This window comes from Elephantulus edwardii, unplaced genomic scaffold (genome assembly GCF_000299155.1).
Source record: "Elephantulus edwardii isolate Elephantulus edwardi_28Jun2011 unplaced genomic scaffold, EleEdw1.0 scaffold00104, whole genome shotgun sequence".
Classification (NCBI taxonomy): Eukaryota; Metazoa; Chordata; class Mammalia; order Macroscelidea; family Macroscelididae; genus Elephantulus; species Elephantulus edwardii.
The window spans coordinates 9,001,482-9,024,654 of NW_006399854.1; the positions used below are offsets into that span (position 1 = coordinate 9,001,482).

The 23,173-nt window shown below is 39.5% G+C and overlaps 1 protein-coding gene and 1 pseudogene across 1 annotated transcript in view; one reads left to right on the forward strand and one right to left on the reverse strand.

Annotated features, from left to right (window-relative positions):
- Nucleotides 1-3,961: 3,961 nt before the first annotated feature.
- The window catches only part of ZBTB25 (zinc finger and BTB domain containing 25), a 33,197-nt gene continuing 13,985 nt past the window's right edge, over nucleotides 3,962-23,173 (reverse strand). Inside the window, exons 2-3 of the mRNA XM_006891800.1 lie at nucleotides 10,033-10,212; nucleotides 3,962-5,177 (exon numbers count right to left, since the gene is read on the reverse strand). Coding sequence (XP_006891862.1) covers nucleotides 4,040-5,177; nucleotides 10,033-10,205 — 1,311 coding nt within the window. The 5' untranslated portion in view covers nucleotides 10,206-10,212 and the 3' untranslated portion in view covers nucleotides 3,962-4,039. The remainder of the gene's footprint in view (nucleotides 5,178-10,032; nucleotides 10,213-23,173) is intronic.
- Nucleotides 22,910-23,173, forward strand: part of LOC102875282 — a 1,608-nt pseudogene continuing 1,344 nt past the window's right edge.

The window sequence follows — 23,173 nt, forward strand, 5'->3', positions numbered from 1 at the left end:
TGCTCCCCTTCCTGCCCCATGCCACTGTTCAGATCGCCAAGGTGAAAGAAATGAAAATATTTCTTCAAGGTTTTAAAAATATTTTCCCCTATGGTAAATAGTCTATTTGGGGAGACCTTCCATAAACCTGAAATTAGCAAGGCTTTAGTCCTAAAACCAAAAAACTAACAATTTCACCATCACTAAAGACTGATGAGAAGCAATGGCCTAAATTAGGATTCCAGCACCACTACTTTTTGTATTTCTAAAAAGTAAAATGATTTCTTTTTCCAATTAGTGATTATTAAATAGTACATGGCTGCTTCTCATACATACTAGAACTTACAGAATGGAACACTGAAGTTAATAGGTTTAGCTACTGAATAAATGTAATTTTTGTTATCTAGCTGCTTTTATCGGTAACTAGTCAGTGAACTCAACACGTTTTAATACACATCCTCACAAGATCCTTGTGAGGCACCTACTTTATAAATCTGAAATGAGAAAGTCAGAGCAAAGCATAAAAATACCAAGTCACAAATTTTTGGTTATCATATAAGGCAGACTGAACTTGTCAGATACTGATTTCTGACAAATGTTAATAAGGACAAATACTCCAAAAAGCCTCTTTTTCTCAAGAAAATAAGGATGTTAAATGTAAAAAGTAGGGAAAATTTTAAGCTGATACAAGGAAGAAATGGCTGTTTAGTATTGGTTTGGTATGTTGTTGAAAGTGCACATAGCATTTCCAGTTTTACAAGTTTGGTAATCATTATGCAAAGCACATTACATTATTAGGACACCGGCTAAGATCACAACTCCATTTTTGTGGATGATTTAGTCCAAGCCAAAGAGTTTAGGTAAGAAGAATTTCATTTAGACAAAGTCCATTTTCTTAGTGAGAAATCATGTCTTAAAAAAATAGACTCAGGACACAGTGTTAGGCTTGTGAAACATATTTAAAATACCCACTGAATAATAAATAAGAAAATAAAGCTGGGTTCTGCCCCATTCCCCCCATACACTTGCTCTGAAATAGTGTTTGGATTATTATCATTTCATTTTGTAAAATAAAGTTAACATGCATCCAGTAGTGGCATCCACTTCTGAAATAGCTTGTCTCTGGAAACTCTGTGAACTTAGAGAAAGGATGAAAGTTATACAAGTGTTCAGATCTTTTGTTCATAGGGTCGCTATGAGTCCTCTATGACTAGACGGCACTTAACAACAACAAACTTGCTACAACAGAGAATATTTTAAGGAGAGCATTTGCTTTGAATTTCTAGTAATAAAAGGAATAATATGAACAAGAATAAAAATGTAGCTAAATCATTCTTTTCTTAATTTCCAATAGACCCAAACTACTACTTGAAATGAGTGTTGTCTGTCATGGTAAATTGGCCACAGGCAAACTCTTTCCCATTTCCCCTGGGGTTTCTGAGGCTGTAGGTTGTTGCGGGAGGAGGTACCCATTTTTCTCCCTTAGAGTAGTCACTGGCTGACTTGGTTAACAGCCTATTGCCACCCTTATTTCCCCACCCACTCGCCACACTGTTCCTGTGTCAAGGACTGTTGACTGAGCAAGTGGGGGAAAACACCAACCAGGAGCACTGTTACCTTAATAAGAACACAAAAAGTCTTTCTCAAAAGTGGCCTACTGAGTTTATCTTGAATAGCCTAAGATGCATGAAATCAGTTGGTAATAGCTGCATGCTTGTATTTTGAAGATAGCTCCATTGGACATTTTTACTCTATACGTTTTTATAATGTTCGCTTCTTTTAAAGTATTTTGAGTTGACATTTAATCTAATCTGACAAAATCTCTTTGGTATAAAACAGAGGCGTTGGTGACAGTTAATGCCAGTTGCATCTGGAGCGATACCTAGCAAGTAATTAAGTTTGGCACAGATACATAGGAGATGAAATCTCTGAGGGCAGTCTTGAGTTTGAATAAATACTTACTTAAATGACTCGGGAGAAAAAAGGTTTAGACGGCACGAAGTTCTAACACATTTGTTTTCATCACTTCAACGCACCTGATCCTTTATCCAGAGCTGCATTTGCTCTCCTTACATAATTTTGATTCCCAAAAGGCTTTGCTCATTTTTCTGGGTCAGTTCAACTCCCATCCTGCTTACCAATCTTTCCTTCACGCCTCTTTTTAATTCACTCAAGCTCACCATTTACCTAGAGAAAACCTTCTCGTTGCAGGAATTAGCTGGGTTTGTGCGCACACCTGACTGAACACTGGTGGGTGCTGCTGAGTGTGTCAGAAAATGTCCTCAGAAGTGGGCAGTCAGACAAGACTTTATATTTTAGGTGTAGAGTTTTTATGTGCAGTTAAATTCCAAGCCTCACAACCAGAAATATTCACAAGATTTATAATTTAACAGTAGAGCAGTATATAAAACACATGAGGTTATTTTAAACCCTCTCTTTGATAGTCCTGGCCATCTATTTGAAATTTTAAATTTAGAAACAATTTTGATCCCATTTTTTAATGGTGGAGTTTGCCCAGCCATTTCCCAGAAGCTCAGAAAAAAGATAATATCTCATTTATTCCATTAACTTTTTCTGGTATTTTAGCTTTGTAAGTTCTAACATTATAAAAGGGAGTTCAGTTTACTCACAGAGGGCAACCTAGAACCACAGGTCTTCAACATACTTCTAGAATACTGAAGGTATCTTAACTGTGCCACAAAAAATGACTTTTTAAAAGTGATTTTTATCCCAGAGGCACACGGTTCGAATCCACTAGATGCTCTCCTGGGGAAGGAGAGACAATCTCCTCCTGTACCAGTCAGATCTGATTTGACGGTACACTCACACACACACACACACACACACACACAAAAATAATAAAAATTAAGAAAAATTTTAAAAACAGAAAAAAAAGTGATTTTTAGAAAGCTAGTATCATCCCAGGCTGCCTTGAAAATACTTTGACATGAAGGTAGAAAGCTGATGTTTATCTTATAATTTTCCTTTTAAAATTTACATAAATCATTGGTTATAAAAATCTTAAATTGCTTTAAGGTCTTTCTGAAAATACTCTAGGTTAAGTTAACAAGCCTGAGGTGTTAGCTGGTACAGGCCTATCTGAAATTTTCTCTTTATGTGCTTATCTTGTGTACGTATGTGTGTGTATGTGTATATGTGTGTGTGTGTGTGTGTGTGTGTGTGTGTGTGTGTAGTTATTTACTGTTGATTTGGAACAGACCCATAGCTGACCCTCCAGCAGGTTTTCACACACATATACAATATCCTACTGATTCTCTCTTTAAAACATTTTTTATCTCTCTTATGTTTTCCCACCTCTTTTAAGGAAAATACTTTTTTGTTACAATTGAGGTATGTGCAGTACTAAGAAAGAAATATACACGAAGTAACAGAGCTAGTAAGTAAAAAGTAGTTTTAAGTTAAGCATGACTTAGTATGCATTATAACTTTATATTGTTGGTTTTAGGTACCCTCAAGAGGACTACATTTTATAGCGACCCTGTGAACAACAGATCAGAACCTTGCCTATCCTGTGCCATCCTCACTTTGTCTGATATATATCACTATATCAATAATCCATCTTGTCGAGGGTCTATCTATATGCACGAATATCCCAAATACCAGTACTTTGAAATAATCTTTTATAAGGACTTAATCCACATGAATCAGTCGAAAGTGTAGTCTGGCATATTCTTTAAAGTAGATTTAATTTACTTCATATTCAGTTTTAGTTCACTAAAATTTACTGACTCTATAAACTGAAATAACAGAAATATGAGAAATAATCACCCACTCTACAGTTTCCCTATTTCTACACAGATTTCTGATTTCTCAATAGCTATTTAATTCATGGAAAGTTCCAGCTCTAATTAAAGCTTATAATTTAATACGCATATATTAATGTAATATGTCATAATAGAAATACATAACTTGTACAACCCTAAAACTATGGGTAAATGGTAAAGAAAAGTCAATAGCACTTGAGGAAAATAATTTACAAGTAAAAAAAATATGCCATGAGAATTTTCTATTTCATGATATAAAAGTTTTGAGGATGCTGCTACTCAACTAGGATGGTGTCCACATTTTCTTGTGTGAGTTCCGGCTCTAAGGCACAAGATGAGTCTAAGTGTTCTTGAGACAAGCGAGAACCTTTCAGGGGGACATCAGACCAGCCGTCACAAAAAGGCTGAAATCTCTGGGCCAGTGTATTCCCGAACCTTTGACATCGGTTATATCTGTAAGATTTACCTTTGTGGATGAACATGTGTTCCAGCAACTGGCTCTTGCGGGGAAATTTATGACCACAGATGGTACAGCTGATTTTCCTTTTCCTCGAAAAAGAAAAGTTACAGTTTAATTCTACTGGCTCTGTGTCTTTGGAGATCAAAGACACCTGACTGATCTGCAAAGGCTCCGAGGGACCCCGGTTAGTGTGGTCGGGCTGCTGCTCATTCTCCTTGACAATGAAGGAGCCGAGCCTCGGGCACTCGAGGGCCTCACTACTCTCACTGAGTGGATGGACTTCGCCAAGGTCGTTACTTTCCAGAATGGAGGCTGGGACACCAAAGGGGAGGGATCCAGACACGTGTGTGTGCAGGTGCTGTCGCAGGTTGTTACGGGAATCAAAACGTTCCCCACAGTAATGACATAGGTGGATTTTGATGCTGCTTTCAGTGAAAGGCGGGCGCGTCACCTCTGAGGAGGGTGAAGGGTGACTTTGGGAGATCACAGATTCTGGGTCACATTTCTCCTGCTTGATGGAGACTGGGGCCTTCTTCTGGTGCTCCTCCAGGGCCTGGGCTGCGGGATGGGCTCTCTGCGGGTCTGCAGTGCCATCGTCCAGCCCGATAGCGAGAGAGAGCTGCAACTGCGGGTGGTCACTTGGGGCAGCGGCTCTGTTTCCACTGTTATTGGAAGGAGCTTCTTTGACTTCCAGCCCTTGCTTGACAGCTGGTTTTTGGGTTGTTGAGATCTGAATACCATACAGATTTGAGGACTGCACCGTCTCTGGTGAGAACACCTGATTCATTTCAGTCGCAATATGAGAAAGGTAGTCAGCATGAAGAAATCGAATCCCTTCCTCCAAACGACCATGATCCACAATCTGCTTCGGCCCTTTCCCAGTGTACATAATGTGCAGCAAATAGCTGAATATGTCGGGCTGGATGTCAGTTGGCTGTATTTTTATGCACTCACTGTTAAAAACAAAGAACAGAAACCACAGAATTGAAACACAACTTAATTGGCTTTTTGGTTAACATATACAAAATTTTGGGATAAAGCACTTTCTTTCTAAGAACTTCAACTTAACAATCTGCCTTGATGCCAAAACAGGTTCAGACTTTTATTTTATGCCAATTAAAAAACAAACAAACAAAGAAAAAACCCAAACCCACACAAAAACCCGTAACAACTCTTCTCATATTCAAACCATTGTTGGGAAACGAACAGAAAATTAGAATACATAGCCAGAAATTCTGATTAGATCAACATTGGCCAAGTGCTTTCAAAGTGAGATGGACTATGCTGGAGGCAGAAAAATTAATAAAAGATGTAACCTGTTCATAAGGAAACTGGTAGTTCTTAAAAGCTAAACTGCACTAACATTATTTTACACCATTCACATCTGTCAGTTTGTTGTATTGTCATGGTTTGCATGCTGCATGATGCTGGAAACTAAGCCACTAGTTCGGCTTCATATGGATATGAAGCAACTGAAATTGCCATGGCCTGGATTAGATACATCTTAGTTCTGGGGTTTGTTTTTTTGGTTGTTGTGTTTTGTTTTGTTTTTAAAAAAGTCTTTGGATCTTTATTCGGCTAATTAGGTGCCTGCAAAAAAAATGGCTGTGATCCACGTCTTGGCTTTTAAATTCACACCCTTGTTCTTTAGCACTTTAAAGAGGTCTCTGGCAGCAAATTTGCCCAAAGAAATAAGTAGGTTGATTTCTTGACTCCTGCTTCCATGGGTGGTGACTGTAGATTCAGTATCAGCTGGGTCACTATAGTAGGCAGGGCTTCGAGGCTAAGACTGACTAGGAAGCAGGATCGGTTACCCACTTCTAAAATAATGGGCCTGTGAAAAACTTATGAACACTGTCTGATGATAGCATACCAGAAAAGGAAACCTTCAGGTTGGAGCCCAATCAAAACATGAAGGGGAAAGAGCTGGATGTATTTACTTTTCTACACCTTATCTTAGCCAAAAGGCCAAGAAGTGATGGATGTACTTACTTTTCTTGCTAAGACAGCTACCTGGATAAACAAACAGAAGAGATCTGTAGTTGTACTAATTAAAAAATATCCACAGGAATATAGACACTGCTAAGCACTACTATATATAAGTAAAATATTGCTGAATAGTATTTAAAAAGAGATGGAGCAATATAACAAACAATAGCAAACTGCCAGAAATTCAAGCTGGATTCAGAAGTCATGGAAATAAAGGTATCTTTGCTGATGTCAGATGGCTACTGGTTGAAAGGAGAGTATACTATAAAGATACATACTTGTTTTAATGACTATGTAAAGGCATTTTACTGTGTGTCATAATCAATTAGGGATAACACCAAGGAGCATGGAAATTCTAGAACATTTATTTGTGCTCATGAGGAACCTGTCTATGGACTAAAAAAGGAGTCACCCAAACAGAGTAAGGGGATATTGAATGGTTTAAAATTAGGAAAGGTGTGCATGAGAGTTGTAATCTTTCACGATACCTATTCAATTCTGAGCAAGGAATCTGAGAAGCTGGACTATATAAAGAAGAATGTGACATGGAGATTGGAGGAAAATTCATCAATAAGCTGATACAGGCAGATGATACCACCTTTGTCCACAATCAACACTATTCGTACCAGCAGTGAGGAAATCAAGAGACAAATTACATTGGGAAAGTCTGCTGTCAGGAACCTCTCTAAAGTACTGAAGAGCAACAACGCCAGTCTGGAAATGAAGGTGCGCCTGATCCAGGCCACAGTCTTTGCAATTGCTTGCTATGCGTTAGAGAGCTAGACAACGACATGGGATGATAGAAAGAGAATTGATGCTTTTGAGCTGTGGTGCTGGAGAAGAGTGTTGAATATACCATAGACTGTCAGGAGAACAAACGGGCTCATCCTGGAGAGGGTGAAACCAAGCTGTTCTTTGGAGGTAAGGACTTTGAGACCTTGTCTGACATACTTTGGGGATATTGCAAGGAGGGACCAGTCCTTGGAGAGGGACATCATGCTTGGAAGGGTGGAGAGAGGAGAAAGAGAGGGAGACCATCAATGAAATAGATTGATTCAGTGACTGGGGAAATAAGGGTAGGTGTGTCAGAGATAGTAAAGTTGGCACAGGATAGAGAAGGTTTCAGGGCTGTTGTACACAGGGTTGCTATGAGTTGCAAGCAACTCAATGGCACATAACAACAACAACAATCACCTTTGTTGAAAGTCAAGAAGATTTGAAGTACTATTTACTTAAGATGATCAAAGACTTAAGATGGCCTTCAGTATGATTATATTTCAAAATCAAGAAAATAAGAAACACCACAACTGAACCACTAAAAGACATCATAATAGAGAAGAGATTGAAGCAGTCAAGTATTTTTTATTTGGCTCCACAAGCAATACCTATGGAAGCAGCAGTCAAGAATACAATGTATTGCAATGGGCACTCTGCTATCAAGAACCCCTTAAAAGTGTCCAAAAAGCAATGACGTCATTTTAAAGACTAAAGGTTAAAGAAAGTAAGAATCTTCACTGGACCAGTGACACCCAGGGAGACAGATGGGCAGTCTCCTTCCATGGAGATTTTGGTTGCTTCCCATGCATGTGGAAACTGGACAATGAATAAGGAAAGATTAAGGAGAACTGATGTCTCTGAATTATGGCGTTCATGAAGAATATGGACTATAGCTTGGGCCACCAAAAGAACAAAATCTATCTTGGAGGAAGTGCAACCAGTATGTTCCATAGAGGTGAGGATAGTGAAGCTTTGTCACATACTTTGTACATGTTGTCAAGAGGGATCAGGACATCATGTTCAGAGATACAGAAGGTCAGTGAACAAGAGAATGAGCAAAGAGATAACTGATGCAATGACTGGACAATGGGCTTCAGATCTGCAGAGGTGGTGAGGATGGATAGATGGATGGCGAAAGGTCAGGCAGGGCCTTGTTCTGTTGTTCACAAGGGTCACTATGAGCCACGGCCAACTCAACAGCATTTATTAACACAACTACAACATCTTAGCTTCCAAAATGTGCTACTACGGTACCTTTGCTTTAAATCACAAATCAATACGAGTAGAACTTTGAAAAGATCTAAAATTATTCCCAAACTACCTTTTTACATATTAATCTAGAATTCAGATAATAAATGGAATGACTGTAACAAAAAAATTTGAACCCCCCCTGAAAAATCAGAATTGAGACAATTTGAGGGAAGTATCAAGAACAATGACCTAATACTTACCTGCCCTCAAGCAGAAGTCTGCATGTCAGTGCCTCCTTTACACCGGGTGTCACTGTGCAGGCCTTCTACTCCTCAAGTACTGATATCTTGGGATTGTCTCTTCCTCCCTTGGAGTCCACTTTTGGCTCTGACCCATCCCCTTACACACTCTGCGATAGGGGTGTTTATAGCAGCACAGAATTCTGTGCAAAGGATTCTAGGTGTTTCAAGGAAAGGAAGCTCACAGCAGGCCTGTCACCTCTGTATCTTCAGAGTTAAGCTGAGCATTATGTCTGGACCACAGAAGGTGTGTTGAGGGCTGAACCGCTCACAGCTATACAAGGAGACTGATGTGAAGGTAGTATTTATAGGGTGAAGGTGGTCTGTGCTGACAGGTTAAAAGGAAGCTCTCTGGCATGGACGAAAAGGCAACTATGACCAGTTGCCCCTACTCTCACCTCCATTCTCTTCTACGTTCTGTGCATGCCAATCATGTGTTCCACTCAATTTTCTGACTGTTCTTACCTACAAAATATTTATATAGATTTTCATGCATTCTTCCTTCCCTTACAATGTGCCTTTCTGTCCTTTGCAACATCTGGAGAACCCCAAGTGATCCTTAATAGGGCTGCTAAGCATTACAAAATCACCTAAATGATTAAGAACAGATGCTCTAGACATATCTGCATTTGAGTCCAACGTATTAGCTTTGTAATTGTGGGTTGTCGTTGTTAGGTACTGTTGAGAAGAGTATGACTCATAGTGACCTATGAATAACCAATCACAACACTGCCCTATGCTATGTCATCCTCACAATTCTCTGACACACTCAAGCCCACTGCTGCAGTAACCATGTCAACCCACCTGGCCGAGGGTCTTCCTCTTTTTCACCACACCTCCACCTTTCCAAGAATGATGTCCTTTTCCAAAATAATAACCTCTCCTAGCAACATGCTCAAAATCTATGAATGAAGCTTTATCATATTTGGCTCCAAGGAGCACTCTGGCTGCACCTTCTCTAGGACATTATCTGTTCGTTTGGCAGTCCATGGGATCTTCAACATTCTTCAAAGGCATCACTTCTTCTGTCATCCTTAGTCACTGTTCAGCTCTCAGATGTACACAGCAAGTGACTGAAAAGACCATGATCTGACTTAAGTGCACCTTAGTCCTCAATCTGACATCAATACTCCTCAATAATTTGGAAAGGTCTCCGACAGACATACAGTACAGACTTTCCCAGTACACTATGTCTTCTGATCTCCTGACTGCTGGTACTAGAATCATGGATGGGCAAATTGTTTAACAACTCAGTCTCCACTTCTTTTTAGCCAAAATAGGGATAACAGGATTGTTTACATAAAGAAAAATACTCAGTGCTTGGGTACAAGGCTTAGACACATTTTAGCTCTTAGCATTCTTATCTTCTACCATAGATTGAGATGTTTAATTACAGATGTTTAAAAGTAATTATGTAAATATATATTCAAAAGTAATTATATTTTTTCCTTAAAGTTTCCCATAACAACAACAAGAAAAGGCCACAAAATGACGTTCTAATGAATTCATGCGGAATTAAAAATTCTTCTCATTTACAAAAACACATCCTTACCTTGTTTGGTGAATAAATATCATCTTGAAATAGTTAGAAAAAGCAGCAAGCACTGCTCTGTGGGCTTTGAAGTAAACATCTCCAATAGCAACTGTGCAATCACACAGAAACCCAAATTCCCGCTGCATGTTCAGCTGCTGCAGGAGGACAAGGCTATGGCTGGCGGTGTCCATTGTGGCTCTGCGACAAATGACAACAGACAGGAGTTTCTCGTGTGGTTTGGCTTTCACGGGCTACAGTTCACATACACCTATAAAGCAGCAAGGAGGCGTCCATTTAAATGCAGCTATTCAAAATGCCTTCACTACTGTTAATTTCACCCTAAACCTAGTTAATGTTAAATGCCTCTGTTATCACAGCTGATATAAACTCTGCTGATAGTAAAACATGACCCTTTTTCACTTGTTGAAAGGGAGCTTGTTATATGAAAGACACAGTAACCGAAACCCCCCAAAGTCAGCCCGCCTTTTTCTAGAGACACCACTGCAATGTTTCTGATCTGCTTCCTTATTGGAAAAATGAGAGTGTGATACGGATCTGAGTTAAAATTATATTACTTATGTAAAAAGTTCACTGGAAAGTACTATTCAAATGTTAGCTGCAAATGCTAATAATGTACCAGGGCATTCTGCCTAGGCTGGAACTGTCACTACTGCCTGAGAGCCCTGTGTGTTCTTGGGACACTGGCCTCCAAACTATAACTGAATGTTTGAGGAATTTATCAGTCACAGGAAGTTCAGGAACCCTGATGCGTAGCTGCACCTTTTGACTTATAAGTGTTCCAGAAACCTCATGAGAAAAATCTGAAATACTGACCTCAACTAGAGTCAGATACATAAGAACAAATTTCTAATGCAAGTAGCATGCAGGATGTAACAGGTGGGCTTCAGTGGGGAAACCATGCATAAGGAAGAGCATGCAGAAGTCTAATCAGTAGCCCAGTATGAGTAGCAAGGCCTGGATATTCAAGCATGCCACAGCTCCAGGGAGGTGGGAGGCTGTGTGTCACCTTCCCAGCCCAGCTGTGAAGAGAGACCTGGTGGTTGTGGTAGAAAAGGCACTGCTGTGCTGGGTGACCTCTGAGAGAGCAGATCCTGAGACGACAATGAGGCTTCCCCACTCATCGTAAGGAAAGTGTAAGGAGGTTGGCTATGGGAGCAGGGGGTCAGGATCTGGAGGTGAGTGGTAACTTGGGAACAGATAACTGAGTGATACCTAATATAAGGAGCTCTGGTGGCTAAGTAGGTAGGGAGTTGCACTCCGAAATCAAAGGTGGGCGGTTTGAATCCACAAGCTGCTGTGCAGGGAGTCCTGGTGGTGTACCAGTCAAGCACATGGCTGCTAACCCAAAGCATGGTCTTTACCCCCCTCAGCCACTCTGTGGGGGAAAGATGTGAAATCCTATGGGCAGCTCTACTCTGTCCCCATAGAGTTGCTATGCGTCAGAATCTACCTGATGACAATGGGTTTGGTTTGAGATTTAGCAAGAACTGCTCACTCACTTAACTCACACTACAACTCAGAGCAAAAGAGAATATTAAGTGCATTTTACCAATTAAGAAATTACACAGCAGAGTTAAGCAATTTACCCAAGGTCACACTGCAGGGCAGTGGATCCAAATGCAAGTACTTCAGGGCCAAATTTCCTCTCTCCTCATCTCCCAAGGGAAACATGATCTTACACAGCACCCACAAACTGGAAGTGCCTACAGCTCTGTCAGGTTACCTATGAAGGCACCCCTGCGAAGCCTTAGGATTATTTGGAAAGAGAAATCATGGAGAAAGCTGAGCTTCTGGCTATGGGGCAGCAAAATATTTAAGCTTATTAGTGGGATGGCTAGAATGTACTGGTAGAGATAACTGTAATTATTACTGATAAAATGTTGGATCTATTTTTGTTAAAAAACATTTTATGTGGTGATTGTTGCTAATATCTAACATGTATTGTTGTTGCTGTTGTTGATTGCCTCGAGTTGAGCACAACTAAGAGCAATCCTATGAACAAAAGGCCTCTACAACTATTGACATTTATCAAAGCTCAGAGAGTTACTAAGAAAAATGCAAAGTGTAAAATTATATTGAGAATATAGCTATTTATGTAAAAGAGATAAAAGTATTTTTGGTTCTATTTTCTTTTTTAAGGTGGGAAAATAATTTATACACATACCATTTAAGTACATAGTCCTGGAAGGATTTAAAAAAGAAAAAAAAAGCAAAATTTTCACTTCTGGGAAGCAGAACTAGATGGTAGGGGTCCAGGATGGGTGAGAAATGATACTATTTGAGCTTTAAGACCTTTTCATGGAAGTTTAGTATCATAAATATATACCTCATATATCCTTTTTCTCATCTTCAGTTTTTAAAATTAAGAGATATTTCAGATAGATAAATAGGTACGGGGACAAGAAAAGAAGAAAGCACTTACCCCCACACTATATTCAGCACAGAAAAGAAATATTGCAGACACAGTAGACACACCTTGGAATATTTCCCTCTAATCATTTTGTCTCCAAAGACAATTAGTATCCTAAATCTGGTTGTATGATTTCTTCATGCATGACCATATTCTTTCAGCATATCCATATATTCCTAAGCAATGTATAATATCATTCTGCATACTTAACATTTTTATTTAAATAATATTGCACTTTAGGAATCTGGCAGCTTGCTTTTACAAGCAAAACAAAATATTTTACAATCATGAATAACTTTTAATAACCATATGTATGAAAATTTTACGTTTCTCATTCTCCCTCTAACTGAATCAAAACAAAACCTTTACCCCCTACCATCTCATTTTACAAGCTTTTAAGCAGCACTAAAAGAAATAACAAGATAGCAGAAATAACAGAGAATTGATGCTATGCTTTTAAGAATATAAGTAAAAAATAAAAATTGTGGATATTGTGCCCAGAAGCCATTTAACCAAGAGAGTCACTATTTATTGTATTACCACATATCTGAATCTAAGTCCATCAATTTATAGGAAGATTAAAAACATATAACAATTTGGCGTTTCCTCAAAATGCTGAACATAGAAATCCCATATGACCCAGCTATTCCACTGCTTGGAATATACTTTGAGAAAATGAGAACTGAGTCACAAACAGAGATCTGTACACCAATGTTCATAACACCATTATTCACCATAGCAAGAACATGGAAACAGTCCAAATGCCCAACCACAATAGAATGGATTGAGAAATTATAGTACATTCACATGATGAAATACTATACAGCATGCAGGAGCAATGACTTTGTAAATTACTATCTAACATGGGAGAGACTAGAGAGCATTGTACTGAGTGAACTAAGTCTCATAAAGACAAATACTGTATAAGACCATTATTGTAGAATGAGTACGAGGATCTAAGGAGGGGAAGGGGGGCCTTAATCATAGGGTCACACAATTTGATGGGTGGAGGGAGGGGTGGATAAAGGAAAGGGGAAAGATCTAATGTGAAAACTAAGGTATATTAATTTTATGAATTTTGAATGTAAACCAGTATAGAATAAAATTTAGAAAAACATATATCAGAAACTTTATTATCAGAAATTTTCATATATTAAATACCTTAGAATCATTAAAATAGCTCAAGTTCATAATTTATCTCAACAAATAAATTCCCTCAGATCATAATTTTCACCACTCTTAACACCAAAAAGAACTGGCTGACTCAGAAGAATTTCAAGAAACAACATATGATCAAGAGGTAATGGTGATTATGGCCCAGATATTCCATTACTTCGAATATGTTGTTGTTGTTGTTGTTATGTGCCGTCGAGTCGTTTGCGACTCATAGCGACCCTATGTACAACAGCCCTAATAAACCGTGCTCTATCCTGTGCCAATCTCTTTGCCTCTGACACACCCATCCCGATTAACCATCACTGAATCAATCCACCTCATAGAGGGTCTTCCCCTCCTGCGCTGTCCCTCCACTCTACCCAGGATGATGTCCCTTTCTAAAGACCTGTCTCCCCTTACAACATGTCCAAAGTATGTCAGACGAAGCCCCAGAATCCTTGCCTCCAAGGAGCAGCCTGGTTTAATCCTCTCTACGATGAATTGTTTGTTTTCTTGGCAGAAAATTCTAATATACCTCAAGAAAATGAGAACTGAGGCTCAAATGGAAACTTGTACACCAATGTTCACAGCAGCGTTATTCATCATCACAAGAACATGAAAACAACTCAGATGTCCTACCACGAATGGACTGAGAAGCTATGGTACATTCATATAATGGAATACTATGCAGCACATAGGAGCAATAATTTTGTAAATTACTACCTAACTTGGGAGGGACTAGAGAGCATTATGCTAAATGAACTCAGTCCCATAAGGACAAACATTGTATAAAAGCATCATTCTAGAATGAGTATGAGGATCCAAGCCATTGGGGGTGGGGGGAAAGGGTGGGAATAGAGAGGTGAGGATGAGGGGGTAGGGTGTTAATCATAGGGTTGCACAATACGATGGGTGGGTGGGGTGAAGGAAATGGGAAGGATCTTTTGTGAAAAAAAATGTATTCAAATTTTGTAAATAAATTATTTTTTTAGAAAAGAGATAATGGTGATGAAGGAGGAAGTTCAGGTTACTCTGAAGGACTTGGCAAAAAATATAGCCCCAGGAATTGATGGAATGCCAATTGACATATTTCAACAAACAGATGCTGCTCTGAATATGCTTACTAGGTTGTGCAAAGAAATCTGGAGGACAACTACCTGGCCAGCTGACTGAAGATATCCATATTTATTCTCATTCTAAAAAAAGGTGACCTGACAGGGTGAACATTACAGGACAATATCACTAATTCACACACAAGCAAAATCCTGCTGAAGATTATAAAATAATGACTGGAACAGAACATTGACAGAGAATTACCAGAAATACAAGCTGGGTTTAGAAGAGGCAGTGGCATTAGGGAGATTATCATCAAAGTCAGATGGATCTTGGTAGAAAGCAGAGTACCTGAGGAATGTCTGTGTTTCATTCAAAGGCATTTGACTGTGTGGATCACAACAAATTATGGCCAACCTTGAGGAGAATGGGAATCCCAGAACACCTGACTGTGCTTATGCAAAACCTATATTTGGACCAGGATGTAGTCATCAGAACAGAGCAAGGATGAACCACAAGATTCAAGATCAGGAAAGGAGTGTGCCAGAGATGCATCCCGTCTTCATAATTTTTCAATCTACATGCAGAACAGATTATCTGGGAGGCTAGGCTTTATGAGGAATGTGGCATCAGGACTGGAGACTCATCAACAACATATGTTATGCAGATGACACAATCTTGCATACTGAAACTGAGGACCTGAAGCACATGCTGCAGAAAGTCAAGGACTGTAGTCTTCAATATGGATTGAAGCTCTACTTCAAGACAAAGATTCTCATCACTGGGCCAATTGGCAGCACCACAATAGATTGAGAAGAGACTGAGGTTGTTAACAATTACAGCTTGCTCGGCTCCACAATCAACACTCTTGGCACCAGCAGTCAGGAGATCAAAAGACAAATTGTACTAGGCAAATCTGCTGTCAGGAACCTCTCCAGAGTTCTGAGAAGCAATGATATGAGTATAGAAACTAAGATGTGCCTGATCCAGGCCATGGTCTTTGCAATTACTTGCTAGGCATCAGGGAGCTGGACAATGACTAAGGATGACAGAAGAAGAATTGATGCCTTTGAGTTGTGGTGCTGGAGTCTTAAACATACTGTTGTTGTTGTTGTTAGGTACCGTCGAGTTGCCTACAACTCATAGTGACCCTATGTATAACAGCCCTGAAACCTGCTCTATCTTGTGCCAATTCTATTGTCTCTGACACCCCTATCCCTATAACCCCATCACTGAATCAATCCATCCCATTGAGGGTCTTCCTCTCTTGTGCTGTCCCTCCACCCTCTCAAGCATGACATACCTCTCCAAAGACTGGTCCTGCCTTGCAACGTGTCCAAAGTATGTCAGATGAAGCTTCAGAATCCTTGCCTCCAAGAAACAGCCTTATTTCACCCTCTCCAGGACAGACTTATTTGTTCTCCTAGCAGTTCATGGTATATTCAATACTACTCTCCAGCACCACAACTAAAATGCATCAATTCTCCTTCCATCATTCCTAGTCATTTTCAGGCTTTCTGATACATAGCAAGTAAATGCAAAGACCATGGCATCTGGATCAGGTGTACCTTAGTCTCTAGACTGACATCATTGCTCTTCAGTACTTTAGAAAGTTCTCTGACAGCAGACTTTCCCAATGTGGTTTGTCTTTTTATTTCCTGTCTGCTGGTACCAAGAGTGTTGACTGTAGAGCAAATCAAACTAAAGCTGTTAACAATCTCAATTTCTTCACCATCTATCACAAAGCTGCCAATCAGCCCAGTAGTAAGACTCTTTCTTTTTATGATGTTGAGCTACAATCCATATTGAAGGCTGCAGTCCTTGACTTTCTGCAGCAAGTGCTTCAGACCTTCCTCCATTTCAGCAAGCAGGGTTGTGTCATCTGTATAACGCAGGTTGTTGATGAGTCTTCCTCTGATTCTGATGCCACATTTCTCATCATAGAGCCCAGCCTCCCGGATAATCTATTCTGCATATAGATTGAAAAAGTATGAAGATAGGACACATCCCTGGCATACATCCCTCCCTATTTTGAAGCATGCAGTGTTCCTTGCTCTATTCTGATGACTGCCTCCTGGTCCAAGTATAGGCTTTGCATAAGCACAATCAAGTGTTCTGGCACTTGAACATATTACGGACCACCAAAAACCCATACCGGTCTTTCTTGGAGAGTGTGAAACCAAGTTTCTTCTTGGAGGCTAGAATTTTGAAGGTCTGTCCCACATAATTTGAGCACGTGGCCAGGAGGGACCAGTCCTTTGAGAAGGACATCATGCTCAGAAAGGTGGAGGGAAAGCACAGGAGAGGAAGACCCCCAATGAGATGGACTGATACAGTAATCGGAGTAATGGGGTAGGTGAGTCAGAATCAGTGAGACAGACTCAGGACAGGGCAAGCTTCAGAGCTGTTGTACATATAGGGTCACTATGAGTCACAGTTGACTTGACAGCACCTAACAACAACAGCTTCTGTGAACCAGCGAATCTTAAGGAAATGGAAAACAACAGACTAAATAAGATATACACAGAAAAAAATCTTGGGTTTAATTGTCTATAAATAATAGTAATTCTTCAATTATTTAACAAACATTTTAATGAAAAATTTAATAAAGAAAATATTTGAAAATATACACTGTACAAGGCACAGGGATGAGGAGAAACCACCACCAGAGAGATCCTGCACTCAAGAAGATTACAAGCTAATAGAGGAGATAAAACACAGTAATTATCATATGAAGTTAGAAGTGATGAGTGCTGTAAAAGCAGTTCAGAGAGTGTACTGAAGGAGAGATAAGTAAATAACGACCCAGTGGAAAATAAGATGACTTGGATGACTAGGCAGAATATGAACACAATTTTCTGAGAGAAAAAAAAAAAACCCTCACCAAAACAGAATGAGCAAAGTATAAGGAATCTGCATATACAGATAACAGAAGAATTCAGTTTGGCAGGTAGAGAAGAAAAAGGAAATAATATGAGTTCAGCTCACAGAGAGGACTGAATGTGAGACTCAAAGAAATGCGAGTTCTGCTTGAAGGAAATATGTAAGATAACAAAAACAACAACATTTGTGTAAGAACAGAATGATCAGTTTCTCTCTGTGTGTTTCTGTCTCTATGTGTGATAACACAATAGTTAAAATCCAGACTCTAAACTTAAATTCCAGCTCTACCACTTATTATCTAGATAACCTTAACAAGACACTAACATATCTGTGCTTCAATTTCTTAATTTAGATAATATAGCTAATTACAGCAAATATTTTTATAAGGTTGTTGTATAGAGTTAGAATATATCTGACCACTTAAAACAGTCGTGTGAGTAAGTACAAGTTATTACATCAACACTCCATTGCCAGTACTGTGATTCAAGGTTACTCTAGCAGCAGCATATTGAAGAGCTTAGCAAGGGCAAGGTACATGGGAAGACCAGTTAGGGGGCTACTGTAATAGTCAAGTAATGACAGTAGGAAAAAAAGAGGAAATTCAAGAAATACATTAGAGGTACAGCTAACATGATTTGGTAGAAGACTGGATGTGGTCAGCTACTAATAGTAAATAGTTAAGGTGAATCTCAGAATTCCAACTTGTCCATATGGAAGAATCCATTCATTCCTTCAGTTTATATTTGCAGAGAAACTGCTACGCGGTAGGTACTGCTATAAAGAGAGGGTTCAAAAACTAGCTTGGTAGGGAGAACTTTTATTCTGAACATAATGAATCTGAACTGTTTATCCTCAGCATTATTTCCACATTCTGTTGGATCATCTTTCTTGAGAATGGCAACAAATACAGATTTCTTCCAGTTAATTGGCCATGTTACTGTTTTCCAAATTTCCTAGCAAAACCTGGAGAACACATCCAGGGCTGCATCTGTTAGTTGATCCCTTATTTTTTCCCCCTTGGGGTTTTACTTTTTCCCAATGCCTTCAACGCAGTTTGGACTTCTTCCTTCATTACCATTGGCTCTTGATAATATGCTACTTCTTGAAATATTTCATTGTCAACAATTGTTTTTGGTACAATGATTCTGGTATTGTCTCCATCTTCTTTTGATGTTCCCTGGATCATTCAAGATTTCCCCCATAGTATCTCTCAGTATTGCAATTTGAAGCTTCGTTTTCCAGCTTCAGAGATGCTAAGCAAGTTCTTCCCTATTGATTTTCTATCACAGGTCCAAATTATGTGAGACAAAATTTCACCACCCTTGCTTCCAAGGAACATTCTGGCTGCACTCTTCCCAATGGCCTGTTTGTCTTTTTGGTAGTCCATGGGGTATTCAGTGCTTTTCTCCAACACCACAACTCAAAGGCATCAATTCTTCTTCTGCTATCATTACTCAATGTCCAAATAGCAGATGGACAGCAAGTAATTGAAAAGACCAGGTGCACTTTATTCTTCAAACTGACATCACTGCTCCTCAGTAATTTGGCGAGATCCCTGATAGCAGATTTGCCCAGTGAAATATATCTCCTGATCCCCTGACTGCTGGTACCACCAAAGGTGTTGATTGTGGATCTAAGATGAAATCACTGACCAGTTCAATCTTTTCTTTATGTATTATGATGTTAGTTACCTGGCTGACTGACTGAAAGAGATCCATATTTGTTCCCACTCCCAAGAAAGGTCCCATTTCCAAGAAAAATCCAATAGAATGTGGAAAATAAAGTACAATATATTTAATAATATATGAAAACAAAATAGTACTGAAGATCAATAAAAACCCTACCAGAACAGTACATAGACAGAGAGCTGCCAAAAGTTCAAGTTGGATTTAGAAGAGGCTATGGGACCAGGATAACAATCCTGAAGTGTGAGGAGTCCTGGCTGAAAGCAAAAAATACAAGAAGAATGTCTATTTGTGCTTTAATGACCATGCAAAGGCATCTGACTGTGTGGATTATGGAGAAGAATGAGAGTCCCAGAATATTTAATTGTGCTCATGCAAAATCTATACCTAGATAAAGAGGCTACTGTGTAAACAGAGCTACTGAGCACTGCATGGTTTAAAATGGAAAAGGTGTGCATCAGAGTTTTATTCTCTCTCCATAATATTCAATCTATATGCTGAGCAAATTATTTGAGAAGCTGGACTCTATGAAGAAGAATGTGACATCAGGATTGGAGGAAGACTCATCAACGACCTTTGTTATGAGGATGACACAACCTTGCTTTTTGAAAGTCAGGAGAACTTGGAAGAGATTGCTGCAGAAGAAGAAAGTTTATAGCCTTCAATATGGATTGCATATCAACATCAAGAAAATAAAAGTTGTCACCACTGGCCCTATAGGAAACATCATGATAAATGGAGAATTGATTAAAACTGGCAACAACTTCATCTTACTTGGATCCACAATCAATACACATGGATCAGGAGACATTGTACTGGGAAAGTCTGCAATCAGGGATCTCTCCAAATTATTAAGGAGCAATGATGTCAGTTTGAGGACTAAGGTGAGGCTTATTCAGGCCATGGTATTTTCAATCACTTGCTGTGCTACTAAGTTCTGGACAGCGAATAAGGATGACAGAAGAACTGATGTCTTTGAATTGTGGTGTTGAAGAATACTGAATAATCTGTGGACTGCCAAAACAACAAATACAGAAGCATTGGAGAGGGTACAGCCAGAGTGCTCCTTGGAGGCAAAGATTAAAGATGATGGAGGCTCGTCTCAAATAATTTGGGTGGGGATGTTGCCAGGAGAGGGACATCATGCTTGGGAAGGTAGAGGGACAGTGAGAGAGAGGAAGACTCTTGACCGGGTGGATTGATACAGTAACTGCAGCAATGGGCTCATGTCATCTGCATACCGAAGGTTATTGATGAGTTTTCCTCCAATCCTGATGCCATGTTCTTCATAAAATCCAGCTTCTGGAATGAATTGAAATAAGTAGCACCATGTGAGCCACTTCTTCTGACACACACACACACACACACACACACACACACACACACACACACACACACGGCAGGTAAATGCTGTACCCATAATAAGAATCCATAAAAGCAAGTAGATCGAGTAGAGCCTGCCTGAGACTATGGACTTTTCCCAGGAAAGATGATCCTGGCTATTCCAGCTGGCTGCCCTGGGCATGAAGAGGGCCCTGGTCATCCTCAGCTGTGCTCTGTCATATACTTGGCCACTCTGGGTCTGGAAGATGGCATGCTGGCTCCCCTTGGCTGCTTCAGGCACCATCTAGCTGGCTGCCCTGGGTTTTTGAAACAATATTGTTAAAAACATGTGCAAGCAAAACTTTGCTGAAGATTGTACAAAAATGACTGAAACGGAACACTAACAGAACTGCCAGAAGTTCAAGTTGGGTTTAGAATAGACTATGGCATGTGGGCTATCAATACTGATGTCAGATATTGGTTGAAAACAGAGAATACCAGAAGAATGTCTCTTTATGTTTTATTAACTATGCAAAGGGATTTGACTGTGTGGATCATAACTATGGCTAACACTGAGGAGAATGGAAATTCCAGAACACTTAATTATGCTCAGAGGAAACTTATACATAGATCAAGAGGCTGATGTTGAAACAGAACAAGGGAACACTGCATGGTTTAACATCAAGAAAGGCGTACATCAGGGCTGTATCCTCTCTCCATTCCTGTTTAATCTATATGCTGAACAAATTATTTAAGTTGAATTTTATGAAGAAGGATGTGGTATCAGGATTAGAGGATGGCTCATCAACAACCTTCTTTATGCAGATGACACAACCTTGCTTGCTCAAAGTGAGAACTTAAAGCACTCATTGCAGATTAAAGATTACAACATGCAATATGTATTGTATCTTTTTTGTTGTTGTTGTTGCAGTTCGATACTTCTTTATTCTGGTAACAGCGTATTTTTTCTATGTATTGTATCTTAACATAAAGAAAACAAAGATCTTCATCACTAGGCCAATAGGCAACATCTTGACAGATGGAGAAAAGACTGAAGAAGTCAATGATTTCATCATACTTGGATCCGCAACCATCTGTACCTGCAGTCAAGGAATCAAAAGATGTAATGCACCAGACAAGGTTCTTGTGTGTTGGTGCTACCATGTGCATAGGTGCTACCTGTCACCCCGTTCACATATTGGGTCTTTAATCACTACTCAGACAAGCAGCAACTCTGGTCTGACTGGACATCCCTACTCCCATTTTCTGTTAGGCTGACAGATAACACCATCGTAGGCCAGACAGCTTATTTTGTTTCCTGTCGCATGGATGTTTGTCTTATGCGTCTATGCTTGCTTGTTATATAGTTCACTCTTATGAATTTAGGGAGCTCAGGCGGCCTAGTGGATACAGAGTTGTGCTGCTAGCTCAATCAACCAGATGTTTTCAGGAGAAAGGTGGACAATCTTCTTCTGTGTGATTGATTTACTGTCACTGAAAACCCCAAAGTTATGAGTCAGCTGTGAGTAGGTTCCAACTCAAGAGCAATGAGTCAGTTAGTGTGTATCATGGGTGCAGCACTTGTCTGTATACGGTACTGGAGTGATGCTGCTTATTTTATGTATGTTTATGCTTGGTTTATGGTTGACTTTTATGGGTACGGCACTTATCTGTCAGTTCACTGTATTGGTGTAACTTGTTGCTCTGATTCTGGAAGCAATGGCACTGGTATTTCGAGGACCAGCAGGGTTACCTATAGTAGACAGGTTTTGGATGAGCTTCCAGACTAGGAAGCATGGCTTCCCATCTGCTTCTGAAACAGCAGACCTTCAAAACCCCCAAGAATTACAGATGAACATTATTGAATACAGTGCTGGTCGATTAGCCCCTCAAGTTGGAACACACTAAAAAATGATAATCAGTGGAATCTATGATGTATGAATCTAGAAAAACTTGAAGTGAAAAATGAGAGACTGCATAAAAACTGACATCCTAGGCATCAGTGAATGGAGATGGACTGTACCGGCTATTTTGAATATGACAATCATATCAACAATGTCAGGAAATTTAAGTTGAAGAGTAATGGTGTCATATTCATAGTAAAATAGGACATTTCAAGATCCATCCTGACATATAATTCTGTGAATCAAAGGATAGTATCCTTAAACATACAATGAAGACCTGTTAATACAACTATTATCCAAATATATGCACAAACCACTAATGCCAAAGATGAGGACTTCTAATTAACAACTTTTGCAGTTTGAAATTGATTGAACATAAAACCAAGATGGGGTAACAATTTCTGGTGAGTTGTCTCCTGGCCATTGCCTTGAGTCCTGGAACCAAGAGTGACACCATCACCATGGCTGGCATTAAAGCTTTGCTCAGTCTGCTGTTTGGAGGAGTGATTGGGCTCATGTATTCGATGCTTGGATGTACCCTTCTAACATACCAATACTGGCCCCTCTGCATTTTGTTTTACATCCTTTCACCTATTCCATACTACATAGCAAGACTAGTGGATGATACAGATGCTATGAGTAATACTTGTAAGGAACTCACCACATTTACTACAGAACAACCTCACTGATTTCACATGCAAGCAAGATTTTACTGAAGATTATCC